The sequence below is a fragment of the Heterodontus francisci genome, chromosome 2, assembly GCF_036365525.1.
Source record: "Heterodontus francisci isolate sHetFra1 chromosome 2, sHetFra1.hap1, whole genome shotgun sequence".
NCBI classification, from domain to species: Eukaryota; Metazoa; Chordata; class Chondrichthyes; order Heterodontiformes; family Heterodontidae; genus Heterodontus; species Heterodontus francisci.
Window position 1 is genome coordinate 70,918,541 of NC_090372.1, and position 26,698 is coordinate 70,945,238.

The 26,698-nt window shown below is 43.0% G+C and overlaps 1 protein-coding gene across 2 annotated transcripts in view; it reads right to left on the minus strand.

The window, feature by feature from the left end:
- Positions 1 to 26,698, minus strand: part of osbpl3b (oxysterol binding protein-like 3b) — a 215,970-nt gene that overhangs the window by 15,974 nt on the left and 173,298 nt on the right. For both annotated transcript variants that reach the window (XM_068058932.1, XM_068058942.1), the window contains exons 18-20: positions 14,239 to 14,383; positions 12,055 to 12,199; positions 2,304 to 2,430 (exon numbers count right to left, since the gene is read on the minus strand). In XM_068058932.1, coding sequence (XP_067915033.1) covers positions 2,304 to 2,430; positions 12,055 to 12,199; positions 14,239 to 14,383 — 417 coding nt within the window. The remainder of the gene's footprint in view (positions 1 to 2,303; positions 2,431 to 12,054; positions 12,200 to 14,238; positions 14,384 to 26,698) is intronic.

The following is a 26,698-nucleotide window of genomic DNA, read 5'->3' on the forward strand; positions in this document are numbered from 1 at the left end:
GGTAATCCGATTGAAGGGTTTAAAACGTTAAAAATTATTTGATAAGGTAGAGATAGAGGATAAGGTAGATACGGAGAAACTATTTCCTCTGGTAGGGAAATCAAGAACATAAGAACAAGTATAATCTTAAAATTAGAGCTGGACCATTCAGGAGCAAAATCAGGAAATATCCTTTTTGCACAAAGGCTAATATTTCACCGTTTGAGCAGGCCAATTAAGTTGTTTTTTTTTAAAGTAGGGGTGTGTGTGTAGTGGGGTGGGGAGAGAGGGGATCCAGGGAGCTTCACTGGCCTTTTTCCTTCAAACACAGGTGGCCCAGTGGTAGTTGGTTTTCCTCATATTTCTTGGCAAACTGGTTTCCAGCATTACACCAGGTCTCTCCTAAACCAGGGAAGTGGGAGCTCCCAACACAGGTGGTTCCTTTAGTGTTCCTAGACTTCTATGGGGAAGCCAACTGGGAACACTCAGCCTCAGCAAGGACCTGGCATATCTAGATTTCCACTTTATTTTTTCCTTGTATGTTCCACTGGACCCTTGCCAGAGTTATGGTCTCCCCCCTTCCCCCATCCTTGTTGACAGGGCCCCTCGACAGTGTCCATCCTATTTGCCCCACTTCTGCTCTCACCCCTTTCTCTCCCTCGCAGAACCATGATAAGGTCCCCTTGTCTTCACCGTCCACTCCACCAGCCTCTGTATCCAATGCATCATCCTCTGCCACCTCAGCATGATGCCACCACCAAACAAGTCTTCTCCTTTCAGCATTCTGAAGGGATTGTTTCCTCGACACCCTGGTCAACAACTCAATCACCCGCAACACCATGTCCCCTTCCCACGGCACCTTTACATGCAAGTGTAGGAAATGCAACACCTATCCTTTCACCTCCTCTTTTCTCACTATCCACGGTCTCAAACACTCATTCCAGGTGAAACTGCGATTTATGCAAACTTCTTTGAATTTATTTCAATTTGCTTCTCACAATTCGGTCTGTTCTACATTGAGGAGACCAAACGCAGATTGGGTAACAGCTTTGCTTTGAGGAACACCTCCAGTCTGCAAGTGTGACTGTCATTTTAATTCTCCACCTGGCTCTCATGCTGACCTCGCTGTCCTTGGCCTCTTGCAGCATTCCAATGAAGCTCGACGTAATCTCTGGGAACAGCACCTCATCTTTCGATTAGGCACTTTACAGTCTTCCAAACTCACTGAGTTCAAAATTTCAGACTGTAATCATTGCCCCCATTTTGTTTCCTTTTCTTTGCATGTTTTGGTCTTACTCTTGTTTCTGTTTTTGGACAGCATTCTGCCATTCTTACATCCTCAACACACATCTTTTGTTTCCTTACTTGTCCCAATATCACACCTTTTGGCCCTGCACCACCACTCGCTTTGTCATTTAATCGCTCTCCTGTCTTCTACCCCATCACAGACCGTTCCTTTTGTTCTTTTCCCACCCTCCCCTCTTTCACTTGCTTAAAACCTATTCTGTTAGAATGTCATTGACTTGAAACATTGACTGTTTCTCTCTCCACAGATACTGCCTGACATGCTGAGTATTTCCAGCATTTTCTGTTATCACCAAGAGCAATTCAGTTAGTGCTACTCTCCTGCTCTTTCCCTACAGCCCTGAACATTTTTCCCTTCAAGTACTTTTGAAAACCATAATTGAATCTGCCTCCACCACCCTTACTGTATTCAAAATCATAACCACTCATTGGATAAAAATGTTTTTTTTTAAAGTCACGTCGCTGTTCTTTTGCATCACCTTAAATCTGTGCCTTCTGGTTCCAGACCATTCTGCCGGAAACGGTTTCCCTCTTTCTACTTTGTCCAGTCTCATGATTTTGAACATCTCTATCAAATCTCCTCTCAACCTCCTCTGTTCTAAGAACAACTACCCCAGCTTCTCCAATCTATCCACGTAACTGAAGTCCTTCATCCATGGAACCATTCTGATAAATCTTTTCTGCACCCACTCTTCACATCATTCTTTAAGTGCAGTGCCTAGAATTAGACATCATAGAAACTTATTACAAAATAGCACTGGCAGAAGTCTGAAAATGTGTGGAAAGATCTTCCGATACAGTATTGGAGTCAAAAGCCCTGGAATCATTTAAGAAACAATTAAATGCTACAATAGGGGTGAACATTAGAAACTTTCTGGATTGATGAATGAAGATGGATTGAATGGTCTTCCTCGTCCATAATTATCTTGCAACTGGGTAACCAGTGCTCTTTGTTGTGAAGTTGGGGGTTGGGAAAGTAAAGAACGCTGATTGAGGAGTTGTATTCATTAAACAAGTACCTTTGATCAGGTCTAAATCTTGTATCAGTGCGTGGCAAGTATGACTTCTCATCAGGTTCCGGTTCATTTAATCCGAGTGCAAATTTGGTGAGACCGTAGTACTGCTCAAAATCTTTGGGCATGGCATCTACGAAGCAAAATAAGAACATAAAGCTTAGGGGCCATGCAACATACAAATCTCAAAGCAAAATCAATGTTCACATCTGAGCTGCCCAAATGATTATCAAATCACTGGTTTACAGAAAAATCCACTAAAAGGTACAGAAGATTGTACAATTACATTTTAAATGGTAAACCCCAGTCTTTGCTAACTTTAGGCACAAATAAAACATACGCTTATTTCAGGGTATTTTTTGCCAAAAAGGACATTGATTTCTTTCCCCCTCTGCACCCAGTATCCAAGCCAAACTGTTTACTCAATACAAATCTAATTAACAATGCACTTTTAATTTACAGAAATCAAGTTCATTAGGCATCAAATATTCTCAGTATGGCTGGGATCATTATGACTCAACAAATTACAAAAATTGTAGGTATTAACTCATCAGATTTAGCAGTGTTGCCAAAAACTAAAGGGTGATTTGACTGAACTTTGAATATTGATATCTACTTGAATACACTACATGTGCTTTTGCATAATCTTCCTTTCTAGGAAAGGCAACCTCCCAGATGGCAACCATCCCAATGGACTCTTCAGTAGAGTCACTTTAGTCACTATAGGCACCAAAGCACCACTTAAAAACATTCTATAAAGTGCCACAACGTGCAGTGAATATCTCTTGCAATGCACTTGTAGCTCATATTCTACAGACTTCCTTTTCTACAGCTCCGACAGTTCCGAATCTGCGGCAGTCATCTGCTATCACAAACCAGTTTCAAAAGTTCAGATAAACCCACAGTTCATTCATTCAGCTAATAAGTCAACTGTAAATTGGTCCAAAATAATCTTAAGGTTGCAGTAAGGAAGAATAGTTAAGGACAAAAATGAAAATTTGAGGTTAACGATCCAAAACATTACACAGTCTTCCCACAGCTCAGCAAGCAGTCCCTTAATGAGACATCATGTATATCAATTTTCTTACAGGCCATGACCTTCAGAACGGTATTTCTGTAAAAAAAAAAGTGGCACTTTGCTTTGGATTCAGCAGCTGTGAAATCACAAAACCCCAGAGCCCTGAACACATGTGCTGCAAGTACTGTGGAGATGCCAACTAGCCAAATTTAGCACAGAAACACAACACACGTAACCTTTCATGAAAATCCAAATGCCCTAATTTTCTCCTAGTTTCTTAGTTTCAGTGGAATGTCTAAACATTTTGCTAATGGCTTTTTGCCTCTTCAATATCATTAAAGACAGAGGAGGTTTTAAATGCTTGACTTTCAAAATCATCTCTAACAACAAGCATACTCTATTGTAGGAGATCACTGCAGGCTCTGGTTGTAAAAAGAAAGATGGTTTGGTAAAATAACAAAGTTACAGTTATTAAGTAATAAGCAGATCAATTTATTTCCTTGCTGTCATATAGTCTAGGCAAACCGATGTGATCATTTTAGTGCATTTGAATTACTATTTTATGAGTGCCAATAATCACTAATTTTGAGCTGATGCTCAAAAATTCTCATCTCATTCCATTCACCTCTTAGGCTCGTCGTAATATGGTAGGTTTCGGATAATCTAACCTTGATAATTTACCGATTTTTTTCACTACAAATTTGAAATATTCAGTAATTTAAATTAAGCAATATGTAAACTCAAAGTGTGAACTCATGTTTTAAAAAATATTAAATCAGATAATTTGAAATAACCAATTTTAAATTAAGAGGGGCAGACAGTATAGAGCAAGAACAAATTTTATTTTTCAAACTTAGTTCCAAAATCTGGACAAGCCATTTAAAGCTTATCATGGCATCTCAGTTTGAAAAAACAAGACTGAGAGAGAAAATTATGCTTAGAGTCTTGGTGTCATTATGTAAGAACCTACTGATATATGATATGCTTTTGTGTTTTTATACTGTTCTATTTGGATTTAGTATCAATTCCTTTAAGCAGACCTCATGTTTCCTATGAACCAGGGTTTCCTACAATGCACACAGAGTTGATAAGTAACTTGGGAATTTGTAGAGAAATAACTGAAAATCCAGTCCACTATTGATTAACTTCTAGGCAGAACAAAGAAGCAAGTTTGAAATCAGAAATATTCCTATTTAATGCACTCTCAAAGTACTACAGTATAAAATAGCATGTGCATTTTGCTTGATACTATTAAGAGGCAAAAGTCTGCTTCAGGCCATATTAATTGGTATAACAAAATTACTCAGAATTCAGCAAAATTTAAATCTACTGTTAGGACGCAGGGGCTTGTAATGTGAGGAACGCTGTATCATTTACATCAGTTGTAGGCAAATACAGATTGTCAGGTACAAGTAAGCCTATAGGATTCAGTACATACAGCTCTCTTAACAGCTCAGGAATAAAGTCCTTGAGGTAAAAAGGTAGCTGCCAAAACAACCTGGCCACCTGGTACCATTCTTGCAATTATAAATAATCATCTTCATTAATCAGCCAAAAGAACAAATATATCAATTTAATGTGCACTTATAACTGTCTGAAATATTCAGGTACCATTTAAATTCAGTATAATTATAAGTATCTAGCAAATAGCTACAAGTGATAAAATTAACTGGCCTGAACTATTAACACTAGCTTAGAATATCTAGAACCCCTCCAAGCAATGGCTGTATCAGGTGTGCAGCATTGCAACATCCCTACATCGCTTGCACTATGTACAAGTGGCAAAAAAACACTGGCAAATCAGACACTAATCATTAATTCTTCAGATCTTCAGAGGTTCAGATGAATGTTTAACTTATTCCCTGGTGTCTTTTTTAATACCAGAGAAGTGTGAGCTCAGCTGGTAGCACATACAGCTCTAGGTCATAAGGTTATGGGATAAATGCCACAATAAACTTAAGCACATATTATAGCCTAAAATTTCAGTGCAGTACTCAGGGACTGCAGTTTTGTCAGAGCTGTCAGAGGATCCCACATGTTTTATTTTAAAGAAACAGCTATCTAAACTTGTCCTATCACCTTCAAAGATTTGTGTACATACACCTGCAGGTCCCTCTGTTCCTACACCCCTTTTAAAATTGTACCATTTCATTTATATTGCCTCTCCTCTTTCTTCCTACTAAAATATATCACTTCACACTTCACTGCATTAAAATTTCTTTTTTTCCAAGTCTGGCCATTTGACAATTGATGTTATCCTGAAGTTTATTACTAACCTCCTCAATGTTTACTATGTTTTACTTCTGAATTTTGTGTCATCTGCAAATTTTAAAATTATGCCGTGTAAGCAGCAAGTCTAGGTCATTACCGGAATTTTACGGTAGGCGGACGGAAGCCGCCACCGACTGAAGGCCACCAACTGAAGTCGGTGGCGAACCCACTTTCGCCTCCTCTGGGCATCCGACCTGTATTTTGCGGGTCCCCGGGCTTCAGTTGGTGTGAAATGGGACTTCCACCCGTTTGAGGCAGGAAGTCCCGCCTAATAAAGAGGCCGGCAGCTCTTAGTCCTAGCAGCACCACCGGGAGCGGTGGCCACTGCTGGGACTGCAGCCTAGCATGAAGAGAAGATGCCTGGGAGCTGGGAAGGCAGGTAAGTATTAGCTGCCTCGCCGGGGGTAATCGGTTGGGTCCCAGTGAGCCAAGGGTGGTCGATTGGGAGGGGGAAGGTGGGCGTGTTGGGTGTTGAGGGTGGTTGGGGTAGCGGGGGTGGCCCTCCATCGGGGACAGGGTGCCTGAACACGAGGGGACCCCCCGCCCCCCCCACCACAGGACGTCCAAGAGCCGCCAGGTTTTGTTAGGCAGTTTCTCTCGGCTCCAGGATGTCCACTGGCCATGTGTAAAATCCATGTGGAGACGGCTGAAGGCCCTTAAGTGGCCTTCAATTGGCCACTTGAGGGCCTTGATTGGCCTGGGGTGGGTGGGCCGTTTCTCGCTGCCGCCACCCTGCATAAAGTGGTCTCCCAGTGCCTCCTGCTCCATTTTACACCACCCGCCACCCCCCCACCACCACCACCCGGCACATTGGAGTAAAATTCCAGCTCATGTATCAACTAGCACAGCATCCACTTCGACGGAGTACGCTGCTACAGAGTACTTAACCTGGGAATTTGATGAGTGAGTGAAGAAATCCAAAGTGTTTAAAGGGTTAATCTCTTAGTAAAATCTAGTCAAGTTTTGCATTTAGCATGTAGCTTCTTTCACAGTGTTTGTCAGTGGTAAACAAGTTGCTGGCTAGTGGCAGCTGCAGAGTTAGTTAATTAGGTAGCTGGTTAGTCACCAGGTGGCTCACTCAGGTCTTTGGAATTCTTGCCAGTACAAATACAGGAGGCGTTTGGTAACGCACAGAGTACGCATCTACAGAGTACCTAACTTGGGAATTTGGTGAGTAAGGGAATTTGGCGCAGTGGAGGGATGAGATGCTGTTCTGATCTTTTACAAAAGAAGGAGCAGTGCAAGAGAGGGAGTGAGACCTCACAGCCGAGATCTACAGGCATTATTTAGGTGAACAGGTAGGTGATGTAGTTGCTGAGTTTTACATCCTTTTTTCTCTAAACTGGGACAGTAGTTTAAACAAGGACAGGGGAGATACAAGTACTGTATTGTATTTATGGCTTAACTTGTTAAAATTCTTAATATAGCTACAAATAATTGTTGAATGACATTTCAAAACATGAAGCCCTAATGTGTTAAATAAAATACAATAAAGATGGCAGGGCAGGTGATGTGTTGCAGCTGTAGCATGCGGGAGTTGGTGGACACCAGTCTGATCCACTACAATGGGAAAATGGGTTTAATGTAGGATTAGTATAAATGGGTGGTTGATGGTCGGCACGGACTCGGTGGGCCGAAGGACTTGTTTCGGTGCTGTATCTCTCTCTATGATTATGACAACCACATCTGCAGTAAGTGTCAGCAGCTCAAGGAACTTCCGTTCAGAGCTGATAAGCTGGAGTCTGAGCTTCGGATACTCCAATGCATCAGGGAGGAAGAAAGTTACCTGGACACTTTGTTCCAGGAGGCAGTCACACCTCCTAGGTTAAATACCTCAAATGTTGCCCGTGGTCAGGGATAGGAGTGTGACTATTACTGAGGCAGGTATGGGACCCACAAGGCACTATTGGAGGAGCCTCTGTCCTTGCACTGGTTCAACAGGTAAGAAGTTCTTGCAGCTTGTCTGGATGAGAGCAGGGACTGCAGGAAGGATGAACAAACTGACCATGGCACTGTGGTATGGGGGGCCATTCAAGTTGGGGAAGTAAAAAGGAATGTCTTAGTAGTAGGGGACAGTATAGTTCGGGGATAGGCACTTGTCTCTGCAGGTGAAAGGATGAATCTGGAAAGCTGTTTCTTGCTCGGTACCAGGGTAAAGGACATCCCTTTGGGGCTGGAGAGGTGCTTGGACTGGGAGGAGAAGGATCCAGTTCGTGTGGTCCGTGTAGGTACCGACATAAGTAGGACTAAGAGAAAGGTTCTGCTAAGGGAGTATGAGCAGCAAGGGGCTAAATTAAAAATCAAAGCCACGAAGGTAATAATCTCTGGATTACTACCTGAGCCACGAGCAAACTGGGATAGGTTGAATATGATTAGAGATTTGAATGCGTGGCTCAAAGATTGGTGTGGGAGAATGGGTTTCATTTTATGGGGTACTGGCACCAGCACTGAGGAAAAGAGGGAGCTGTTCGGTTGGGATGGGCTTCACTTGAACTGAGCTGGGACCAGTGTCCTGGCAAATCGAATAACTAAGGCCGTAGAGGGGGCTTTAAACTAAATAGTTCGGGGTTCGGGGTGGGGAGGGTTGGTGTGGGTAGGATTTAGGTGAGGGGAAATTTAGAAAGTATAAGAGGAAGGACAAGGTAATAGTGCACAGAAGTGACGTGAGTAATGATAACCAGAATGTTACAGGAGGGGACAGTGCGTACAAACATAACAGCAAACAGGGTCAGAGTAGGGAACAGTGTTAAATAGACAGAATTAAAGGTTCTTCAACTGAATGCATGCAGAAATTGTAACAAGATAGGTGCATGGATGGCACAAATAGAAATAAAATAGATATGATATGATAGCCATTACAGAGACTTGGTTAGAAGGTGATAGAGACTGGGAACTGAATATTCAAGGCTATTTGATATTTCAAAAGGATAGAAGAAAGGAAAAGGAGGTGAGGTAGCTCTGTTAATAAAGTACGAGATCAGTACAGTAGTGAGAAATGATCTTGGCTCGGAAGATCAAGATGTAGAATCAGTTTGGGTGGAGATAAGAATTAGCAAGGGAAAGATGTTACTGGTGGGAGTAGTTTATAGCCACCTACCCCCCATCCCCAACAGTATCTACACAGTAGCTTACAGGAGTCGACAGGGTAGATGCAGGAAGTGTTTCCCCTGGCTTGAGGGGAGGGGGAATGGCGGGAGTCTAGAACCAGAGGACACAGTCTCAGAATAAGGGGCAGGCCATTTAGGACTGAGATGAGGAGGAATTTCATCACTCAGAAGGTGGTGAATCTTTGGAATTCTCTACCCCAGGGGGCAATGGAGGCTCATTCATTATGTTTAAGACAGAGATCGATAGATTTCTAGATATTAAAGTCATCAAGGGATATGGGAAAGGTGCGGCAAAATAGCATTCAGGTAGTGATCAGCCATGATCTAATTGAATGGCAAGGGCAGGCTCGAGGGGCCGAATGGCCTACTCCTATTTCCTATGTTCCTAGGACAGAGTAAAAATCAAGAAATAATGGGGCTTGTAAGAAAGGTTGTATAATAATCCTGGGTGATGGAATCTTCATATTGATTAGACAAATCAAATTGGCAACGGTAACCTTGAGGTTCAGTTCATAGACTGTATTTGGGACAGTTTCTTAGAACAGTATGTTGTGGAACCAACCAGGGAACAGGCTATTTTAGACTTGGTAATGTGTAATGAGATTGGATTAATTAATTAATGATCTGATAGTAAGGGATCCTCTCAGCAAGAGTGATCATAACATGATGAATATCACGTTCAGTTTGAAGGTGAGAAACTTGTCTCCGAAACTAGTGTCTTAAACTTAAACAAAGGCAATTACAAAGGTATGAAGACAGATTTGGCTAAAGTGAACTGGGAAAATAGGGCAATAGGTCAAACAGTAGATGTTTAAGGGGATATTTCATAACTCTCAAAGACATATTCCATTGAGAAAGAAAGACTGCGAGCAAGATGAACCATCTGTGGCTAACTAAAGAAGTTAAGGATGGTATCAAATTGAAAGAAAAGGTGTAGAATTCTGTGAAGATTACTGGTAGGCCAGAAATTTGGGAAAATTTTGGAAACCAGGAAAGAGTGACAAAAAGAGGGAGAAATTAGAATACGAGAGTAAACTAGCAAGAAATAAGACAGTAAGAGTTTCTACAAGTATATAAAAAGTAGCTAAAGTAAATGTTGGTCCCTTTAGAGGATGCAACTGGGGAATAAATAATGGGATACAATGAAATGGCAGGAAACAAATATCCTTGTCTGTTTTCATGGTAGAAGACACAAAAAGCATCCCAATAAATAGTATAAAATCAGGGGCAAAAGGGAGCGAGGAACTTTAAATAATTACTATCACTAGAGAAAAAGTACTAGATAAAATAATGGGACTAAAGGCTGATAAATCCCCTGGACCTGATGGCCTGCAACCTTGGCTCTTAAAAGAAGTGGCTGCAGAGATAGTGGATGCATTGGTTGTAATCTTCCAAAATCCCCTAGATTCTAGAAAGGTCCCAGCAGACTGGAAAACCAAACACACCATGCCATTATTCAAGAAAGGAGGGAGACAGAAAGCAGGAAACTATAGGCCAATTAGCCCAACATCTGTCATTGGGAAAATTCTAGAATCCATTATTAAGGAAGTAGTCGCAGAACATTTAGAAAAATGTAATAAAACCATGTTGACTGTGCTTAGTTGTATGAAAGGTAAATCATGTTTGACAGATTTATTAGAGTTCTTTGAAGATGTAGCAAGCAGAGTAGATACAGTGTATTCGGATTTCCAAAAGGAATTTGATAAGGTGCCACATAAATGATTACGACAGAAGGTAACAGCTCATGGTGTTGAGGGTGATGCACGGATAGAGGAATGGCTAACTAACAGGAAACAGAGAGTCGGGATAAATGGGTCATTTTCAGCTTCGCAAACTGTAACTAGTGGGGTATCACAGGGATTAGTGCTGGTGCATCAACTATTTACAAACTATATTAATGACTTGAGTGAAGGGACTGAGTGTATTGTAGGCAAATGTGTTGACAGTACAAAGATAGGTTGGAAAGCAAACTGTGAGGAGGAGGCAAAAAATCTGCAAAGAGATAGATAGGTTAAGTCAGTAGGTAAAAAACTGGCATATGGAGTATAATGTGGGAAAATGTGAGCTTATCCACTTTGATAGGAAGACCAGAGAAGCAAAATATTATTTCAATGGAGAAAGACTGCAGAATGATGTAGTACAGAGGAATCTGGGTATCCTCGTACATGAATCACAAAAATCTTGGCATGCAGGTACAGGAAGTAATTAGGAAGGCAAATGAAATGTTGGCCTTTATTGCAAGGGGGATGGAGTATAAAAGTAGAGAAGTCTTGCTACAACTGTACAGCTTTGTTGATACCACACTAGAGTACTGTGTTTAGTTTTGGTCTCCTTATCTGAGGGATAACTGCATTGGAGGCAGTTAAGAGAAGGTTCACTAAGTTGATTCCTGGGATGACGGGGTTATCTTACGAGGAAAGATTGGACCAATATTCATTGTAGTTTAGAGAAATGAGAAGTGATATTATTGAAACACAAGATCCTGAGGGAGCTTGACAGGGTGGCTGCTGAGAGAATGCTTCCCCTCATGGGGGAAATTTAGAACTGCGGGCACAGTTGCAGAATAAGGGGTCTCCCATTTGAGGAGGAAATGAGGAGGAATTTCTTCTCTCAGTGGGTCATTAATCTTTGAATTCTCTACCCCAGAGAGCAGTGGAGGCTGGGCCATTGAACATATTCAAGGCTGAGTTAGACAGATTTTTGATCTACAAGGGAGTAGAGGGTTTTTGTGGGCCAGGGTGGAGGTGGGAGGTGGGGGGGGGGGGGGCTGGGGGGGCACGACAGGTAAGAAAGTGGAGGTGGGGTCACAATCACATCATCCATGATCTTATTGAATGGCAGAGCAGGCTCGAGGGACCAAATGGCCTACTCCTGCTCCTATTTCTTATCTTCTTATATTATGTGCTTATATAAAAGTGCTGTGATTCCAATATCAACCCCTAGGAACACCTTTACATACTTCTCTCCAGTTTTTTTAATGCAATATTAATATTTGCAAATTACAAGGCATAATGTTTAAGATGTTTTCTTTAAAACGAAGTATTATTTTTTCCCAGCAGTAGACCAGGCCTGTGTTAAAGGAAATTGGAGAAGTATTTTAATAGGTCTCACTTTGTCACCATATTGTTTACACTCTACTCTGCTTTTCTAAATTTAAAGTCTGCAACAAATGTGGCCTAAAGACGACAAGAGTCCTTTCTCACAAAGATAGAGTAAAGTAACCTTTCTCCAAAAAACAGACCTTACTGCATTTTTATACTTTGCCAAATATGGCTTTATAAAAAAAAAAACCACTAAACAGTTTTATTATAAACTAAAAGAAGATTCAATATCAAAAGTTGTCTGATGCAAAGTCACTCACTCGGTCTCCAGATGCAGGTTGCTGATGGAGATGTTCCACAAAATATACCTTCATGCCATCTCCCAAATAGTCGATGTACTGCTTTTCCATTTTGGTCCATTATTGTCCCTTCAACCTCATTAACACTTGAATTCCAATATTTTGCCTAAAATATCATGGATAACTTGTAAATTACATGCAAGCTCTTTAACACAGAGTTGTGAACATCTATTAAGAAGCATTCTAATACTAAGTACAGCAGTAGCCGCTGAAAATGAATTTTTCATGAATCAGAAAACATACATTTATTTACATTTTACTCCTGTTTTGTGAAGTAACTTCATTAACTTCAATTGCTTTTACATTAATCTCGGGCTTAAAATGCCCATTGTTACAGACAGGAGAGAGATGATAGGGATGGTTCCCCCTTTTCCACCTCTCGACTGACCGAAAGCAGCCTTTTTTTTTTAAATGTTTATTTTTTAAGCCCGAGTGCTTTAATTATCAAGAACAGACAAATGACAGGTTTTCTTATAAGTTTTAAAAGATAAATGTTTATTATACAACACCCACTCTCACACTCACATAGATGTACATGCACTCAAGAGAAGATAGAGATTACAAAGATAACATGCGTCTGATGATTTGTAAACCGTGCTGTCAAATTTGTTTTTTCCTGGGATGAAAACTTGAAACGATGCAGGCCTGTAATTTTTTCCCTTGCTCACTGAAGAAAGACTTGGGAGGTTTGGAAGATGGATGCACTGTTGCAGATTGCTCTTGCTACATTCCAGCCAAAGGTCAATGGCGAAGTCCTAGTACAATTTTGCAGGTAGGAAGTTCAAGGTCAAACTCCAATCTCTGCCTACATGTAGTTTAAAAATGGTAAGCTTAGGCAGGGTCCTTCCTCTTCACTGGAATAGTTGGAATCCTTAAACTTTGAACTAATAACTGAATTAACCAACACTGATTCCGCACCAATCGTTCCAGAATGCACTGCCACAATCTTTTCTCCTGATTCGTCAGATTGAATCCGAGCCACTTCGGCACACGTCAAGTCTGTCTGGGTTTCTCAAGTTCATTATATAGTTCATAATTTTTCCTTTTGTGAGGTGACACCATGCAGCATTAACTCTGATTTATTCCACACGTATCTAACCAGATACATTAAAGTCACCATTCGCTACTTGTGACTGCCAACCTGATATTTTACCTTACAAAATTTAGTGTGTATATAATGTGAGTACTTTGAGGCAACGGTTTTAGAGATCTATTTATCAGTCTTCCTGCTAAGTTGTTCTGGTCATACCAAGTTAATTCAAAATAGCAGAATCATGTAATTATTATGAAGATCCTTAAGGTTGTTTCAATAAATTTTAATAAGTTTTAAAGTCAAACTTTTTGCATCTTTCTGATTGATAGCTGCAAGCCAGATTTTTAGCCACATTGCTTGGAAAATCTGACTTTATCATCTTGAACTTTCTCTTTCGAACAAAAAAAGTTCAATACTCTGAAATCTAGAATCAACTGGCATTCTCCTGTGATTTCAGAGTATGAAATAACAGACTAAAGCCCCAAATTTTCTTGACCTGGTGCCATTTTCCTTATAACCTCAGGAAATATAAGTGAACTGAAGTTTGGGTAGGTATAGCACATTTCAGATTCATTGCTCTCGTGTACAAGGAAGATCAACCCTGTTTATTTCTTTTTACTGAGGAAAGGGAATCATTAAGATTGCTGTGGATGAGAAATTAAAACTTAAGCTGGTCATTGTGTTAAGCCCTTGGTAGTGGGTAGGGGCAAGGAGGTTGTATGGCCAATACAGCTCTGCACAGTGTAAATTTGAGGGTTTAAGATGCCCACATGACTTTTCTTCTCCACAATTCCCATTTTACTTAAGAGGTTATTCAATAAGGAATGATTCTCACCTTTCTGTACCCATTTCCCTCACAAAAAACTGCACAATTTTAAAATTCACTTTAAACTAACCAAGTAGTTGTCGTGCAAAAGTAGGTCAGTACCATCTGAAGTGGTTTCCATAACTAAATATAGGTTTGCCCCAGTAAACACTCTTGGCTGACATTTACATTATACTTGTATGTGTTACAGTATGATTTAAAAAAATATATATTAAAAACCAAAGAGACTGTTTTTAGAAAACATTAGCTTGTTTCCATTCCAAACAGAAAAACTGATTCCTCATACCTTCACAAATGTCAACTTGCATTGGCAAATGCTGTTATTTGCATTCTTTATGAGAATCTCTCCATAATGTTCTAACCATCTCTGTCCGCTCAGAATATTGTGTACACAAGAGGTTACTTTATTCCATTCATAATGGTCTCCAAACCTGAAGAGCAACAGTGGCAGTTAACAGATTTTTCTTTGCAGACGTACAGAAATATATTTAGTACATTTATTCTATATGAACTTAAAAATATTGAATCCATTTTACAATAACAAGTGCTATTACATGTTGAGAATTGACAGCAGATTGCAAACAGTTGTAAATGATTTAAAATAAACTTGGTTGAGACCATTGCAATAATCACCGCCATGTTTTTAAGCACAGAACCTGGGAAAGGCATGCCGTCCAATTAAATAGTCAGTCCTCCCTGAACGTCAGTCAATTTGATGCTGGCTGTTATTCCAAGGGATCAATGCTGCTGCTTGCTACTGGAATTCCTGATCTAGCAACAGTTATGGGATATCAGGAATTCCCACACACCGGGCTGGATATTAAGAGCCTGCTGTCAATCTTGGTGGCCAGCTTAAGCACAGCGGCTCATTTAAATAGCCGGCCCCCCACCACCCACCCCGCCCGCCCAACCACGTGAAGAAGGCGGGCTGTCCGTCCCCTACAATGGCGTCAGCTGCCTGTGCGCAGGTGCTGGTGCCATTTTTAACAGCAGCCAGCCCTGCCGGCATATTTTTAAAGAAAGATCCCCCCAAAATTAAATAGATTTCGTATGCCCCTTTTCCATCCCCCCATCCCATAACAATTACAACAACTATTTGCCCTTCCCACCATAAACAACATTTACATCTGACCTCCCCCACTCCCCAAACTGCACAAAGTTTAAGTTCCCACCATCCTCTACACACATGTATTTGACCCCATTTCCCACCCCGCCCCCCCACACTGATAAACTTACCTCCTCCCCCCTTCCCACCAGTGTGGCACCGTGTTTCCCCGAACGAGGATCTGAAGGCACAGGAGTGCTAGCCGCTGAAGATCGCGGCAGGCCCTCAAGATTGGAGGTAAGTGTATTTAAATTTATTAATTTTATTGATCTGCATAATTAAATTATGGTCCTGTCGCCCAGCAGCAAGGGGGAGGGGCCACCATGGAGCCTCGCCACCACCGGGGGGATCGGGCCGGGCCCTGCTAGCATCAAAGTCCATGGCAGACCTCGGCCGGAGCCATCCCAGTAAGATCCACAAGAAATGTTTAGGCCTCCCCACCCCTGTATTCCCTCCCTCCTTCCCTGCAATACCACCCACCCCCAAATTCCTTTGCCCCACGCTTGTCTGAATGCTGGCAAGCAGCCAAAGGCAACCAAACTATCCAGAAACCAGCAGTCACTTCATGCCCACCTCCAGCCATATCTGGCAAGATGTGGTCCAGATGCCAATTAAAGTTGCCATGGCCTCAAACTGCTGCAGACAGGCAGAAAAGTAACTAAAACCAGTGGTTTCACACCAGAAACCCACTGGTTATTAACATTCCTTCTTCTGGTTTGGCGCTTGCATTTGCACTCAATTCAAGGGTCTGGTTGTGTAGTGGTTGCTACTGCAGCATTAATCCAGAGGCTTGGACTAAGAATCCAAAGGAGGCAATTTCAAATCCCAACTTGAATGTAGTTTTTAAAAAATCTGGATATAACCAGTAAATGAGGCAATGAAGCTGTCTGATTGTTGCAAAGTCTAACTACTTCATGAATGTCCTTTTGGGCAGGAAACCTGCCAGCCTTGTCCTATGTGATCCCAGTGCTGCACCAATGCGGTTGACTCTCAACTGCCCCTGAAGTGGCCAAGCAAGCTACTGAGTTGTATCAAATTACTGCAGCATTGTGGGATACAGACTGCAGTGGTCAAAGAAGCTAACCACTTTCAAAAATCTTCATTTTGTACACAAGCATAGGCAATAAATACCAGTCTTACCTGTGACTTAAACAGCCTCAGATTGAAGTAAAAATCAGATTTAGTTTATACCTTGATATATACACTTCCATCTGTTCAAAAAAAAAATCAGCTGGCTCTACTCTAGGAGGATGAGGAAACAACAATGCACAACTAAAAGATTTTTATTTATTCGTTCATAGGGTGTTAGCATCCTGGCAAGGTCAGCATTTTTACTGTCAAAGAACAAAGAACAGTACAGCACAGGAACAGGCCATTCGGCCCTCCATGCCTGCGCCGATCTTGATGCCTGCCTAAACTAAAACCTTCTGCATTTCCGGGGCCCATATCCCTCTATTCCCATCCTATTCATGTATTTGTCAAGATGCCCCCTAAACGTCGCTATCGTACCTGCCTCCACCACTTCCCCGGCAGAAAGTTCCAGGCACTCACCACCCTCTGTGTAAAGAACTTGTCTCGCACATACTCTAAACTTTGCCCCTCTCACCTTAAACCTATGTCCCCTAGTAACTGACTCTTCCACCCTGGGAAAAAGCTTCTGACTATCCACTCTGTCCATGCCGCTCATAACTTTGTAAACCTCTATCATGTCGCCCCTCCACCTCAGTCGTTCCAGTGAAAACAATCCGAGTTTATCCAACCTCTCCTCATAGCTAATGCCCTCCAGACCAGGCAACATCCTGGTAAACCTCTTCTGTACCCTCTCCAAAGCCTCCACGTCCTTCTGGTAGCGTGGCGACCAGAATTGCACGCAATATTCGAAGTGTTGCCTAACTAAAGTTCTGTACAGCTGCAGCATGACTTGCCAATTTTTATACTCTATGCCCCGACCGATGAAAGCAAGCATGCCGTATGCCTGCTTGACTACCTTATCCACCTGCATTGCCACTTTCAGTGACCTGTGGACCTGTACGCCCAGATCTCTCTGCCTGTCAATACTCCTAATGGTTCTGCCATTTACTGTATACATCCCACCGGCATTTGACCTTCCAAAATGCATTACCTCACATTTGTCTGGATTAAACTCCATCTGCCATTTCTCCGCCCAAGTCTCCAACCGATCTATATCCTGCTGTATGTCCTCTGACAATCCACATCACTATCCGCAACTCCACCAACCTTTGTGTCGTACGCAAACTTACTAATCACACCAGCTACATTTTCCTCCAAATCATTTATATATACACTACAAACAGCAAAGGTCCCAGCACTGATCCCTGTGGAACACCACGAGTCACATCCCTCCATTCAAAAAAGCACCCTTCCACTGCTACCCTCTGTCTTCTATGACAGCCAGTTCTGTATCCATCTTGCCAGCTCACCTCTGATCCCGTGTGACTTAACCTTTTGTACCAGTCTGTCATGAGGGACCTTGTCAAAGGTTTTACTGAAGTCCATATAGATAACATCCACTGCCCTTCCTTCATCAATCATCTTCGTCACTTCCTCAAAAAACACAATCAAATTAGTGAGACACGACCTCCTCTTCACAAAACCATGCTGCCTCTCGCTAATAAGTTCGTTTGTTTCCAAATGGGAGTAAATCCTGTCCCGAAGAATCCTCTCCAATAATTTCCCTACCACTGACATACGGCTCACCGACCTATAATTTCCTGGATTATCCTTACTACCCATCTTAAACAAAGGAACAACACTGGCTATTCTCCAGTCCTCTGGGACCTCACCTGTAGCCAATGAGGATGCAAAGATTTCTGTCAAGGCCCCAGCAATTTCTTCCCTTGCCTCCCTCAGTATTCTGAGGTAGATCCCATCAGGCCCTGGGGACTTATCTGCCTTAATGCTTTGCAAGACACCCAACACCTCCTTTTTAATAATGAGATGACCGAGACTATCTACACTCCCTTCCCTAGGCTCATCATCCACCAAGTCCTTCTCTTTGGTGAATAGTGATGCAAAGTACTCATTTCGCACCTCGCCCATTTCCTCTGGCTCCACACATAGATTCCCTTCTCTATCCTTGAGTGGGCCAACCCTTTCCCTGGTTACCCTCTTGTTCTTTATATACGTATAAAAAGCCTTGGGATTTTCCTTAATCCTGTTTACCAATAACTTTTCATGACCCCTTTTAGCCCTCCTAACTCTTTGCTTAAGTTCCTTCCTACTGTCTTTATATTCCTCAAGTGCTTCCTCTGTTCCTAGCCTTCCAGCCCTTACAAATGCTTCCTTTTTCTTTTTGACTAGGCTCACAATATCCCGTGTTATCCAAGCTTCCCGAAACTTGCCAAACTTGTCTTTCTTCCTCACAGGAACATGCTGGTCCTGGATTCTAATCAGCTGACGTTTGAAAGACTCCCACATGTCAGATGTTGATTTACCCTCAAACACCCGCCCTCAATCTAAATTCTTCAGTTCCTGCCTAATATTGTTATAATTAGCCTTCCCCCAATTTAGCACCTTCACCCGAGGACTACTCTTATCCTATCCACAAGTACCATAAAACTTATGGAATTATGGTCACTGTTCCTGAAATGCTCCCCTACTGAAACTTCGACCACCTGGCCGGGCTCATTCCCCAATACCAGGTCCAGTATGGCCCCATCCCTAGTTGGACTATCTACATATTGTTTCAAGAAGCCCTCCTGGATGCTCCTTATAAATTCTGCCCCATCCAAGCCCCTAGCATTACGTGAGTCCCAGTCAATATAGGGGAAGTTAAAATCACCCACCACTACAACCCTGTTACCTTTACATCTTTCCAAAATCTGTCTATATATCTGCTCCTCTACCTCCCGCTGGCTGCTGGGAGGCCTGTAGAAAACCCCCAACATCGTGACTGCACCCTTCCTATTCCTGAGCTCCACCCCTATTGCCTCGCTGCATGACCCCGAGGTGTCCTCCCGCAGTACAGCTGAGATATTCTCCTTAACCAGTAATGCAACTCCCCCACCCCTTTTACATCCCACTCTATCCTGCCTGAAGCTTCTAAATCCTAGAACATTTAGTTGCCAATCCTGTCCTTCCCTCAACCAAGTCTCTGTAATAGCAACATCATAGTTCCAAGTACTAATCCAAGCTCTTAAGTTCATCTGCCTTACCTGTTATACATCTTGCATTGAAACAAATGCACTTCAAACCACCAGTCCTGCTGTGCTCTGCAACATCTCCCTGCCTGCTCTTCCTCTTAGTCTTACTGGCCTTATTTACTAGTTCCCCCTCATTTATTTCACTTGCTGTCCTACTGCTCTGGTTCCCACCCCCACTGCCACACTAGTTTAAACCCTCCCGAGTGACGCTAGCAAACCTCGCAGCCAGGATACTTGTGCCCTTCCAGTTTAGATGCAACCCGTCCTTCTTGTACAGGTCCCATCTGTCCCTGAAGAGATCCCAATGGTGCAGATATCTGAAACCCTCCCTTCTACACCAGCTGTTCAGCCACGTGTTTAGCTGCACTATTTTCCTATTTCTAGCCTCACTGGCACGTGGCACAGGGAGTAATTCAGAGATAACAACCCTCGAGGTCCTGTCTTTTAACTTTCTACCTAACTCCCTAAACTCCCCCTGCAGGACCTCGTCACTCTTCCTGCCTATGTCATTGGAACCGATGTGTACCACAACCTCTGGCTGTTCACCCTCCCCCTTCAGAATGCCGCCTGTCCGTTCAGAGACATCCTTGACCCTGGCACCAGGGAGGCAACATACCATCCTGGAGTCTATTTCACGTGCACAGAAGCGCCCATCTGTGCCCCTGACTATAGAGTCCCCTATAACTATTGCTCTTCTGCGTTTTGTCCCTCCCTGCTGAACAACAGTGCCAACCGTGGTGCCACTGCTCTGGCTGCTGCTGTTTTCCCCTGATAGGCCATCCCCCCCAACAGTATCCAAAAGGGTATACTTGTTAGAGAGGGGGATAGCCACAGGGGATTCCTGCACTGACTGCCTGCCCCTTCTAGCGGTCACCCATCTATCTGCCTGCACTTTGGGTGTAACCACTTCTCTAAAACCTGTCTATGACGCTTTCTGCCACCTGCATGTTCCTAATTGCATCCAGTTGCCGTTCCAACCGATCCATGCGGTCTGTGAGGAGCTGCAACTGGGTACACTTCCTGCAGATGTAGTCGTCCGGAACGCTGGAAGTGTCACAGACCTCCCACATCTCACAAGTGAAGCACTTCACCCCTCTAACTGACATTTCTAGAATTAAATAAATTAATTTAAAATAAATACTTATTAAATCCTTACTAAATTGTTATAATTAACTATATGGTCCCTAATGCTAGATTCCTACTATAAATATTAAATGCTAACTAAATACAGTAATCTCCCCCCTCTGTCCATCCTTAATTGCCCTCAAGGTGGTGGTGGTGAACAGCTTTCCTGAACTGCTGCAGTCCATGTGGTGTAGGTATGCCCACAGAGCTATTAGGGAGAGAGAGTTCCAGGATTTTGACCCAACGACTGTGAAGGAGCGGTGATATAGTTCCAAGTCAGGATGCTGTGTGACTTGGAGGGAAATTGCAGGTAGCGGTGTCCCAATGTATCTGCTGCCCTTGTTCTTCTGGGTGGTAGAGGTCGTAGGTTTGGAAAATGCTGTCAAAAGAGGTGTGGCGAGTTGCTGCAGTGCGTGCCAGTGGTGGAGGGCATGAATGTTTAAGGTGGTGGACTGGGTGCCTATCAAGTGGACTGCTTTGTCTTGGATGGTGTCAAGCTTAAGTAGTGTTGGAGCTGCACTCTTCCAGGCAAGTGGGGAGCATTCCATCACAGTCCTGACTTGCGCCTGTCGATGACCAGCTTTGGGCAGTCAGAAGGAGAGTTACGAGGCACAGAATTCCTAGCCTCTGACCTGCTCTACTCGCCACAGTATTTATATGGCTGGTCCAGTTAAATTTCTGGTCAATGGCAACACCAAGGGCATTGATGGTGGTGGATTCAGCGATGCCAATGCTGTTGAACAATGGTGGATGGTTAGATTCTCTCTTGATGGAGAGAGTCATTGTCTAGCAATTGTGTAGTGTGAATATTACTTGTCACTAATCAGTCTAATCCTGAATGTTGTCCAGATCTTGCTGCAAGCAGGCACGGACTGCTTCAGTATCTGAAGAGTTGCGAATAGAACTTATTACGGTACAATCTTCAGTGAACTTCCCCACTTCTGGCCTTATGATAGAGGGAAGGTCATTGATGAAGCAGCTGAAGCTGGTTGGGCCTAGGTCACTGCCCTGAGGAACTCTTGCAGTGATGACCTGGAGCTAAGACGATTGGCCTCCAACAACCACAACCATCTTCCTTTGTGCTATGTATGACTCCAAATACTGCAGAGTTTTCCCCTTGATTTCCATTGACTACAATTTTGCTCAGGGCCCCTGATGCCATACTGCCAAGAGCAATCGCTCTCACCTCACCTCTGGAATTCAGCTCTTTCGCTCATGTTTGGTCCAAGGCTGTAATGAGTTCGGGAGCCAGGTGCCCTGGTGAAACCCAAACTAAGCATCGGTAAGCAGGTTATTGCTAAACAAGTGCCACTTCATAGCACCGTCAACGACATCTTCCTTTACTTTGCTGATGACAGAGTATATTGATGAGGCAGTAATGGGCTGGTTTGGATTTGTCCTATTTTTTTGTGGGCAGAACATTTTCCACATTCAGGTAAATGCCAGTGTTGCAGCAAACTGCTACAATCTCCTTGGCTCACAAACATTCATATGGAAGAACCCCGGCAGGGTACGAGCACTACCCCGTTCATTCAGATAAAACAAAGCCATTGGGCATTTTAATTTGCAAGATATCGGTAGTAGACATTTGACTTTGGAAATGCAAAAGGTAAGTTATTTAATAATCCAATCCTCATCCTGATTATTCATACTCGGGTCTGAATTTTGTTGTCGTCTAGGGAAGCTTGAAGAGATGACCGAAGAGTAAAAAAGTTAATTACATTGTTACGACCAGGTGAGAAAGGGGTCTAGGGGTTCTCTCTCAGCCTTTTTCTGGTTTGACCGTAACAGGGCTTAATTTTTAAAACAATGTTTTCAGCTTCCCTTCAGTGAATCCTTGTTCACCGCTCTACTTGTAATAGCAAAGAAATCAACCAGACAGGTTTTCTTAGATTTAAACAAGGTGTAAGTTTATTAACCTTAAAACACTAATTCGGTTAAAACTATTGGAAATATGCGACACAACTACATTAGCATGCATACGCAATAAACACACACGCAAATAGAGACAGAAAAGGAGAAAGAATAAAAGGGGAAAGGTTTGAAGCAGTAGCTGTAGATCATTTACTGTCTTTTGAGTTTGATGTTAAGTCTTTGTTTGCAGTGCGATCTTGCCATTTCATCGGGGCCCAGTGCACACTTTCAAACTGGTTTTGATGGTTTTCTGGCTTCCTGAAATCCAGTTGCAGTTTCTTCTTTTTGAGAGAGACAGGGAGACGCTGTCTTCCTTCAAGTTCAGTTGCAGTCTGTCTGCAATCTGTTCTGTGAGCACAATTCAAAACTCCAAGTTGGCCAGCAGGTTAATCATGTGGCCAACTCCCTATTTGGGACAAACTTTCCTGTGGTTTGTGGATTTCAAAGCTCTCGGTGGGGGGTGTAGTGCCGTCTCTTACACAGACAAAATATGGATCATGATTGCCCAGACCAATCTCTGTTAACTGAATCAGTGAGAAGTTCTCATTGTCTTTTTTTTTTCAAGCTGTCTTTTAGAATGCAAAACGAGCAGTCATGTTTCAGAGGTCTTTTGAACCAAGCTATTTTTTTCAGTCCAGTAACAGTTTAAAATTAATGTTCCATATGACAAAATTAATGTGTCTCATTATTGGCAGGTGTGGTTTTCATGACACCTCCACATCCAGCAGAATGAAATGCAATTTTAGAAGAGCATTTCATTTTTAAAAAAAAGGAAAGTAGAGGAAAATACACATGCATTTCTGTCATTCATTCAGAAATCCCAAAGATTGTTAAAGCCTGTCATTGCTTGGTAGCAGTGCTGCTTTAAACTGCCCTTTTTGGCATCCCAATAAACATGTGATTTTTGGGAAAGTTTTTCAGTTTGCACATTTCCATGACTGCCGAGGGTATCTTTGTTCCTGTTGAAGTCTGCAGAGGGAGGGTTAGATTTAATTAGCCCCGACATGGAGTTCTGCTCATAAGAGTCGGCAGTGGGTGGATCCACTCTGAACTCTCTTTCAGTGCTTTGATGAGTCATGCAAGGGCCTTTCACCTTAGGGGATGGTTGGTTCCCTTTTCTCCTGACTGTGGGGGTGGATTCTTTGCTAATCTTCCCTTTGTCCTCTGGGACACTGCTGCTTGCAGGTAGTGGTCCAGATTCTACTGCACTCCCTTACGGCCCTTCGACTAGGTGAGGCATCACCCTCACGGGTTTCCCGCCCTCTTGAGCACTTTCTTTGTCTCTGCAGCTCTCTGTAAATGCTGTTAGCAACTCTGGTGGGGCGCTTCTGGTGTCTACATTTGCATAGGAGAATGTGGTGTCTAATTTTTCATATATTTCAGGGTTGGCTGACCGGCCAGTAGGGGTTTTCATCTCAGAATCCTCTCGGATCCCCTGTAACCTGCCTCTTTGACCCTTTTCTCTTTTCCCTCTAACATTTTGCCAGCCCTGTGCCTGTCTGTCCCCTTTTGTTCTCGGCAAGGGTCCCTTACAATTCACCAGCCCTCTGCTGCAGGATTCCCCAAAAAACGATACAGGACTTAGGTGTGCAGGTTTCACTGCAAGTTGGGTTTCCCCTCAACCTGGCATGTGGCAACTCCTACAGTACTCCACCGCATCTTTGTGGAGTTTTGGCCAGTCAAACTGCTACCTGTACGGGCTTTGGATTTTTGTATACTGACATATACAGCCACTATAATCTCATGGGCCATTCTTAATGTTTCTCTCTGGTACCTCCGCGGCACCACTAACTGGTGAACCACTGTCCACTCCTTGCCCTCAGGTCTGCGAGGAGAACTCCACTTCCTCATCAGTACCTCTTTCTTGAAATAGTAGCAATCCGGGACTCCCTCTGCTTCAATTTCAGACAGGGCAGCCTGTGCTAACTCTAGCAGTACTGGGTCAGCTTGCTGAGCCTCAACTAGGGAAGATTCATTTAATTCATTCCCTGGGTCTTCTAACTTTCCAAAAAAAGTCTCCGACAGGCAGACAGACCTCATGGTCGTCTACCTGAAATGCCAATTCAGTCTCCTCAGGGGGAGTTGGTTTGATCATGGTCTTACACCTGCAGGGAAACTGCAGGGGACCGTCTCCTGCCACTACCCTGTTTCTCTGACCTCCTGCGATCTCTCCTTCACTACTGGGGAAGCTACCACCTTCGCCTCTGCCAGATCATTACCTAGGAGCAGGTCAATCCCGTCCAGAGGCAAACTAGGGACAATCCCTACGGTTATCTGTCCTGAAACTAGGTCGCACTCCTCTGCCCTCCAATACCATTCACCATCACTCTGGTATTTACTGCACTCTCTGGGGGAAAGGTCAGGCCGTTTCCCAGTAAAAGGGATCTAGTGGCCCAGTGTCCCTGAGGATTACTATGGGCTTCCTTGCCCCACTCGAGGGGTATGGGGCTACTCTCCCTTCAAACACAAAATCCTGATAACCTTCAGGAATCCTATTAAATTTTCCTGCACTCACAGCAGTACATTTTCTGGGCCTTACTACTGCTGCAGTTAAAGCCACAGCTTGTTCAGCTGTGCTTTCCATCAGGATCCCTTCTCCTTCACTGTACGGGTGTGCCCTGATTAACTCTATAGGCTTTCCCCGTAGTTTCCAGCAGTCAGCTCTTAGATGACCTGCTTTATTACAATGGAAGCACACAAGTCTCTGGGTCTCACTCCTACTTACAGCACTATCCTTTTTGGTTTAAGGAAGGCCCCCAGTGTCTCCTGCTTTTCTTTCTCTCCCAGGACTGCTTGGGCTTCTATCACCTGCCCACCCTTTGTCCTTTTCAGATTTGTGGGGGTGATGAGAAAATGTTTTCTCCTGGGGAACTGAATTATAGATGAGAGCAAACACATCAGCCAGAACTGCAGCTTGCTGGGCTCTATGAACTTTTTGTTCCTCTACATGTGTCTTTATGGAGAGTGGGAGAGAGTTTTTAAATTCCTCGAGCAAAATTACCTCTCAGATTTTCATCGCTGGGCTTCACTTTAAGAGCCCTCAACCACAAGTCAAAAGCCAGCTGTTTACTTCTCTCAAACTCCATTTAAGTTTGATTAGCTTGCTTCTTAAGGGTTCTAAATTTCTGGTGAAAGGCTTCCAATACTAGCTCATACGCCCGGAAGAGAGTGTTTTTTTGTCAGTTCATAATTTGATGAACTCTCATCTGGCAACAGGGAATAAATGCATGGGCTTTTCCTAATAACTTGCTTTGTAACAGGAGAGTCCAATCTTCAACTGGCCACTTCAACTGCCTTGCCAGTTTTTCAAAAAGATACAAAAAATGTTTCCACGTCTCCCTCATTGAATTTTGGGATCAGTTGCGTAAATTTTAACAATTCAGTACCCAGCTCTGAATTACGATCCTCCACATTGGCCATGCTTTCACTGGGGTTACTCTGTCGCCCCATCATTAACTCAAGCCGCCTCAACTCTCTCTCCTCGCATTCCTTCTGGAAGGTTCTTTCTCTCTCTCTCTTTTTCTTTCTCCTGTCTAATTCAAGTTTCCTCTGCTCCAATTGTATCGTTGCTAGCAATACCCTGTCAGAGTCTATTTCCAACCCTGTTTCAGCTTCTTCAGATTAGAGGGAAAAATGGTTGGCCACTAGTCTCAGGAGTTCAAATTTTCCAGCCTGGGCATGGACAGCGATCCCACACTGTTCAGCCATTTTTCTCAACTCTTCCATAGACAGTGCTTTTAACTTATCCCAAGTTAATTCACCCTGGCTTGGGGGGCTACTGGCTTCAGTCGCAGACATTTTAGTATTCTAGCACACACAACCACAAGAAAATCTGTATTGAAATCTCTTCTTTTTTGATTGGGACCAATTTGACTTCCCACTTCTAATTGCTTTGTTTGTCTGTGGGTCGAATCTGGATACTAGCCCCCAAATATCTGTTATAACCAGGTGAGAAAGGGGTTCTCTCTCGGCCTTTTTCTGGTTTGACCGTAACGGGGTTTAATTTTTTTAAAAACACCGTGTTTTTAGCTTCCCCTCAGTGAATCCTTGTTCACCGCTCTCTAATTGTAATGGCAAAGAAATCAACCAGACAGGTTTTCTTAGATTTAAACAAGAAAGGTGTAAGTTTATTAACCTTAAAACACTAATTTGGTTAAAACTACTGCAAATACGCGACGTGATCAGGCTAGCATGCATACACGATAAACACACACACAAACAGAGACAGAAAAGGAGAAGGAATAAAGGGAAAGGTTTGAAGCAATAGCTGGTGTTCATTTACTGTCTTTTGAGATTGATGTTAAGTCTTTGATTGCAGTTCGATCTTGCTGTCTCGTTGGGGCCTAGTACACACTTTCAAACTTGTTTCAATGGTTTACTGGCTTCTCGAAATCCAATTGCAGTTTCTTCTTTTCGTGATAGCGCGTGAGACAGGGAGA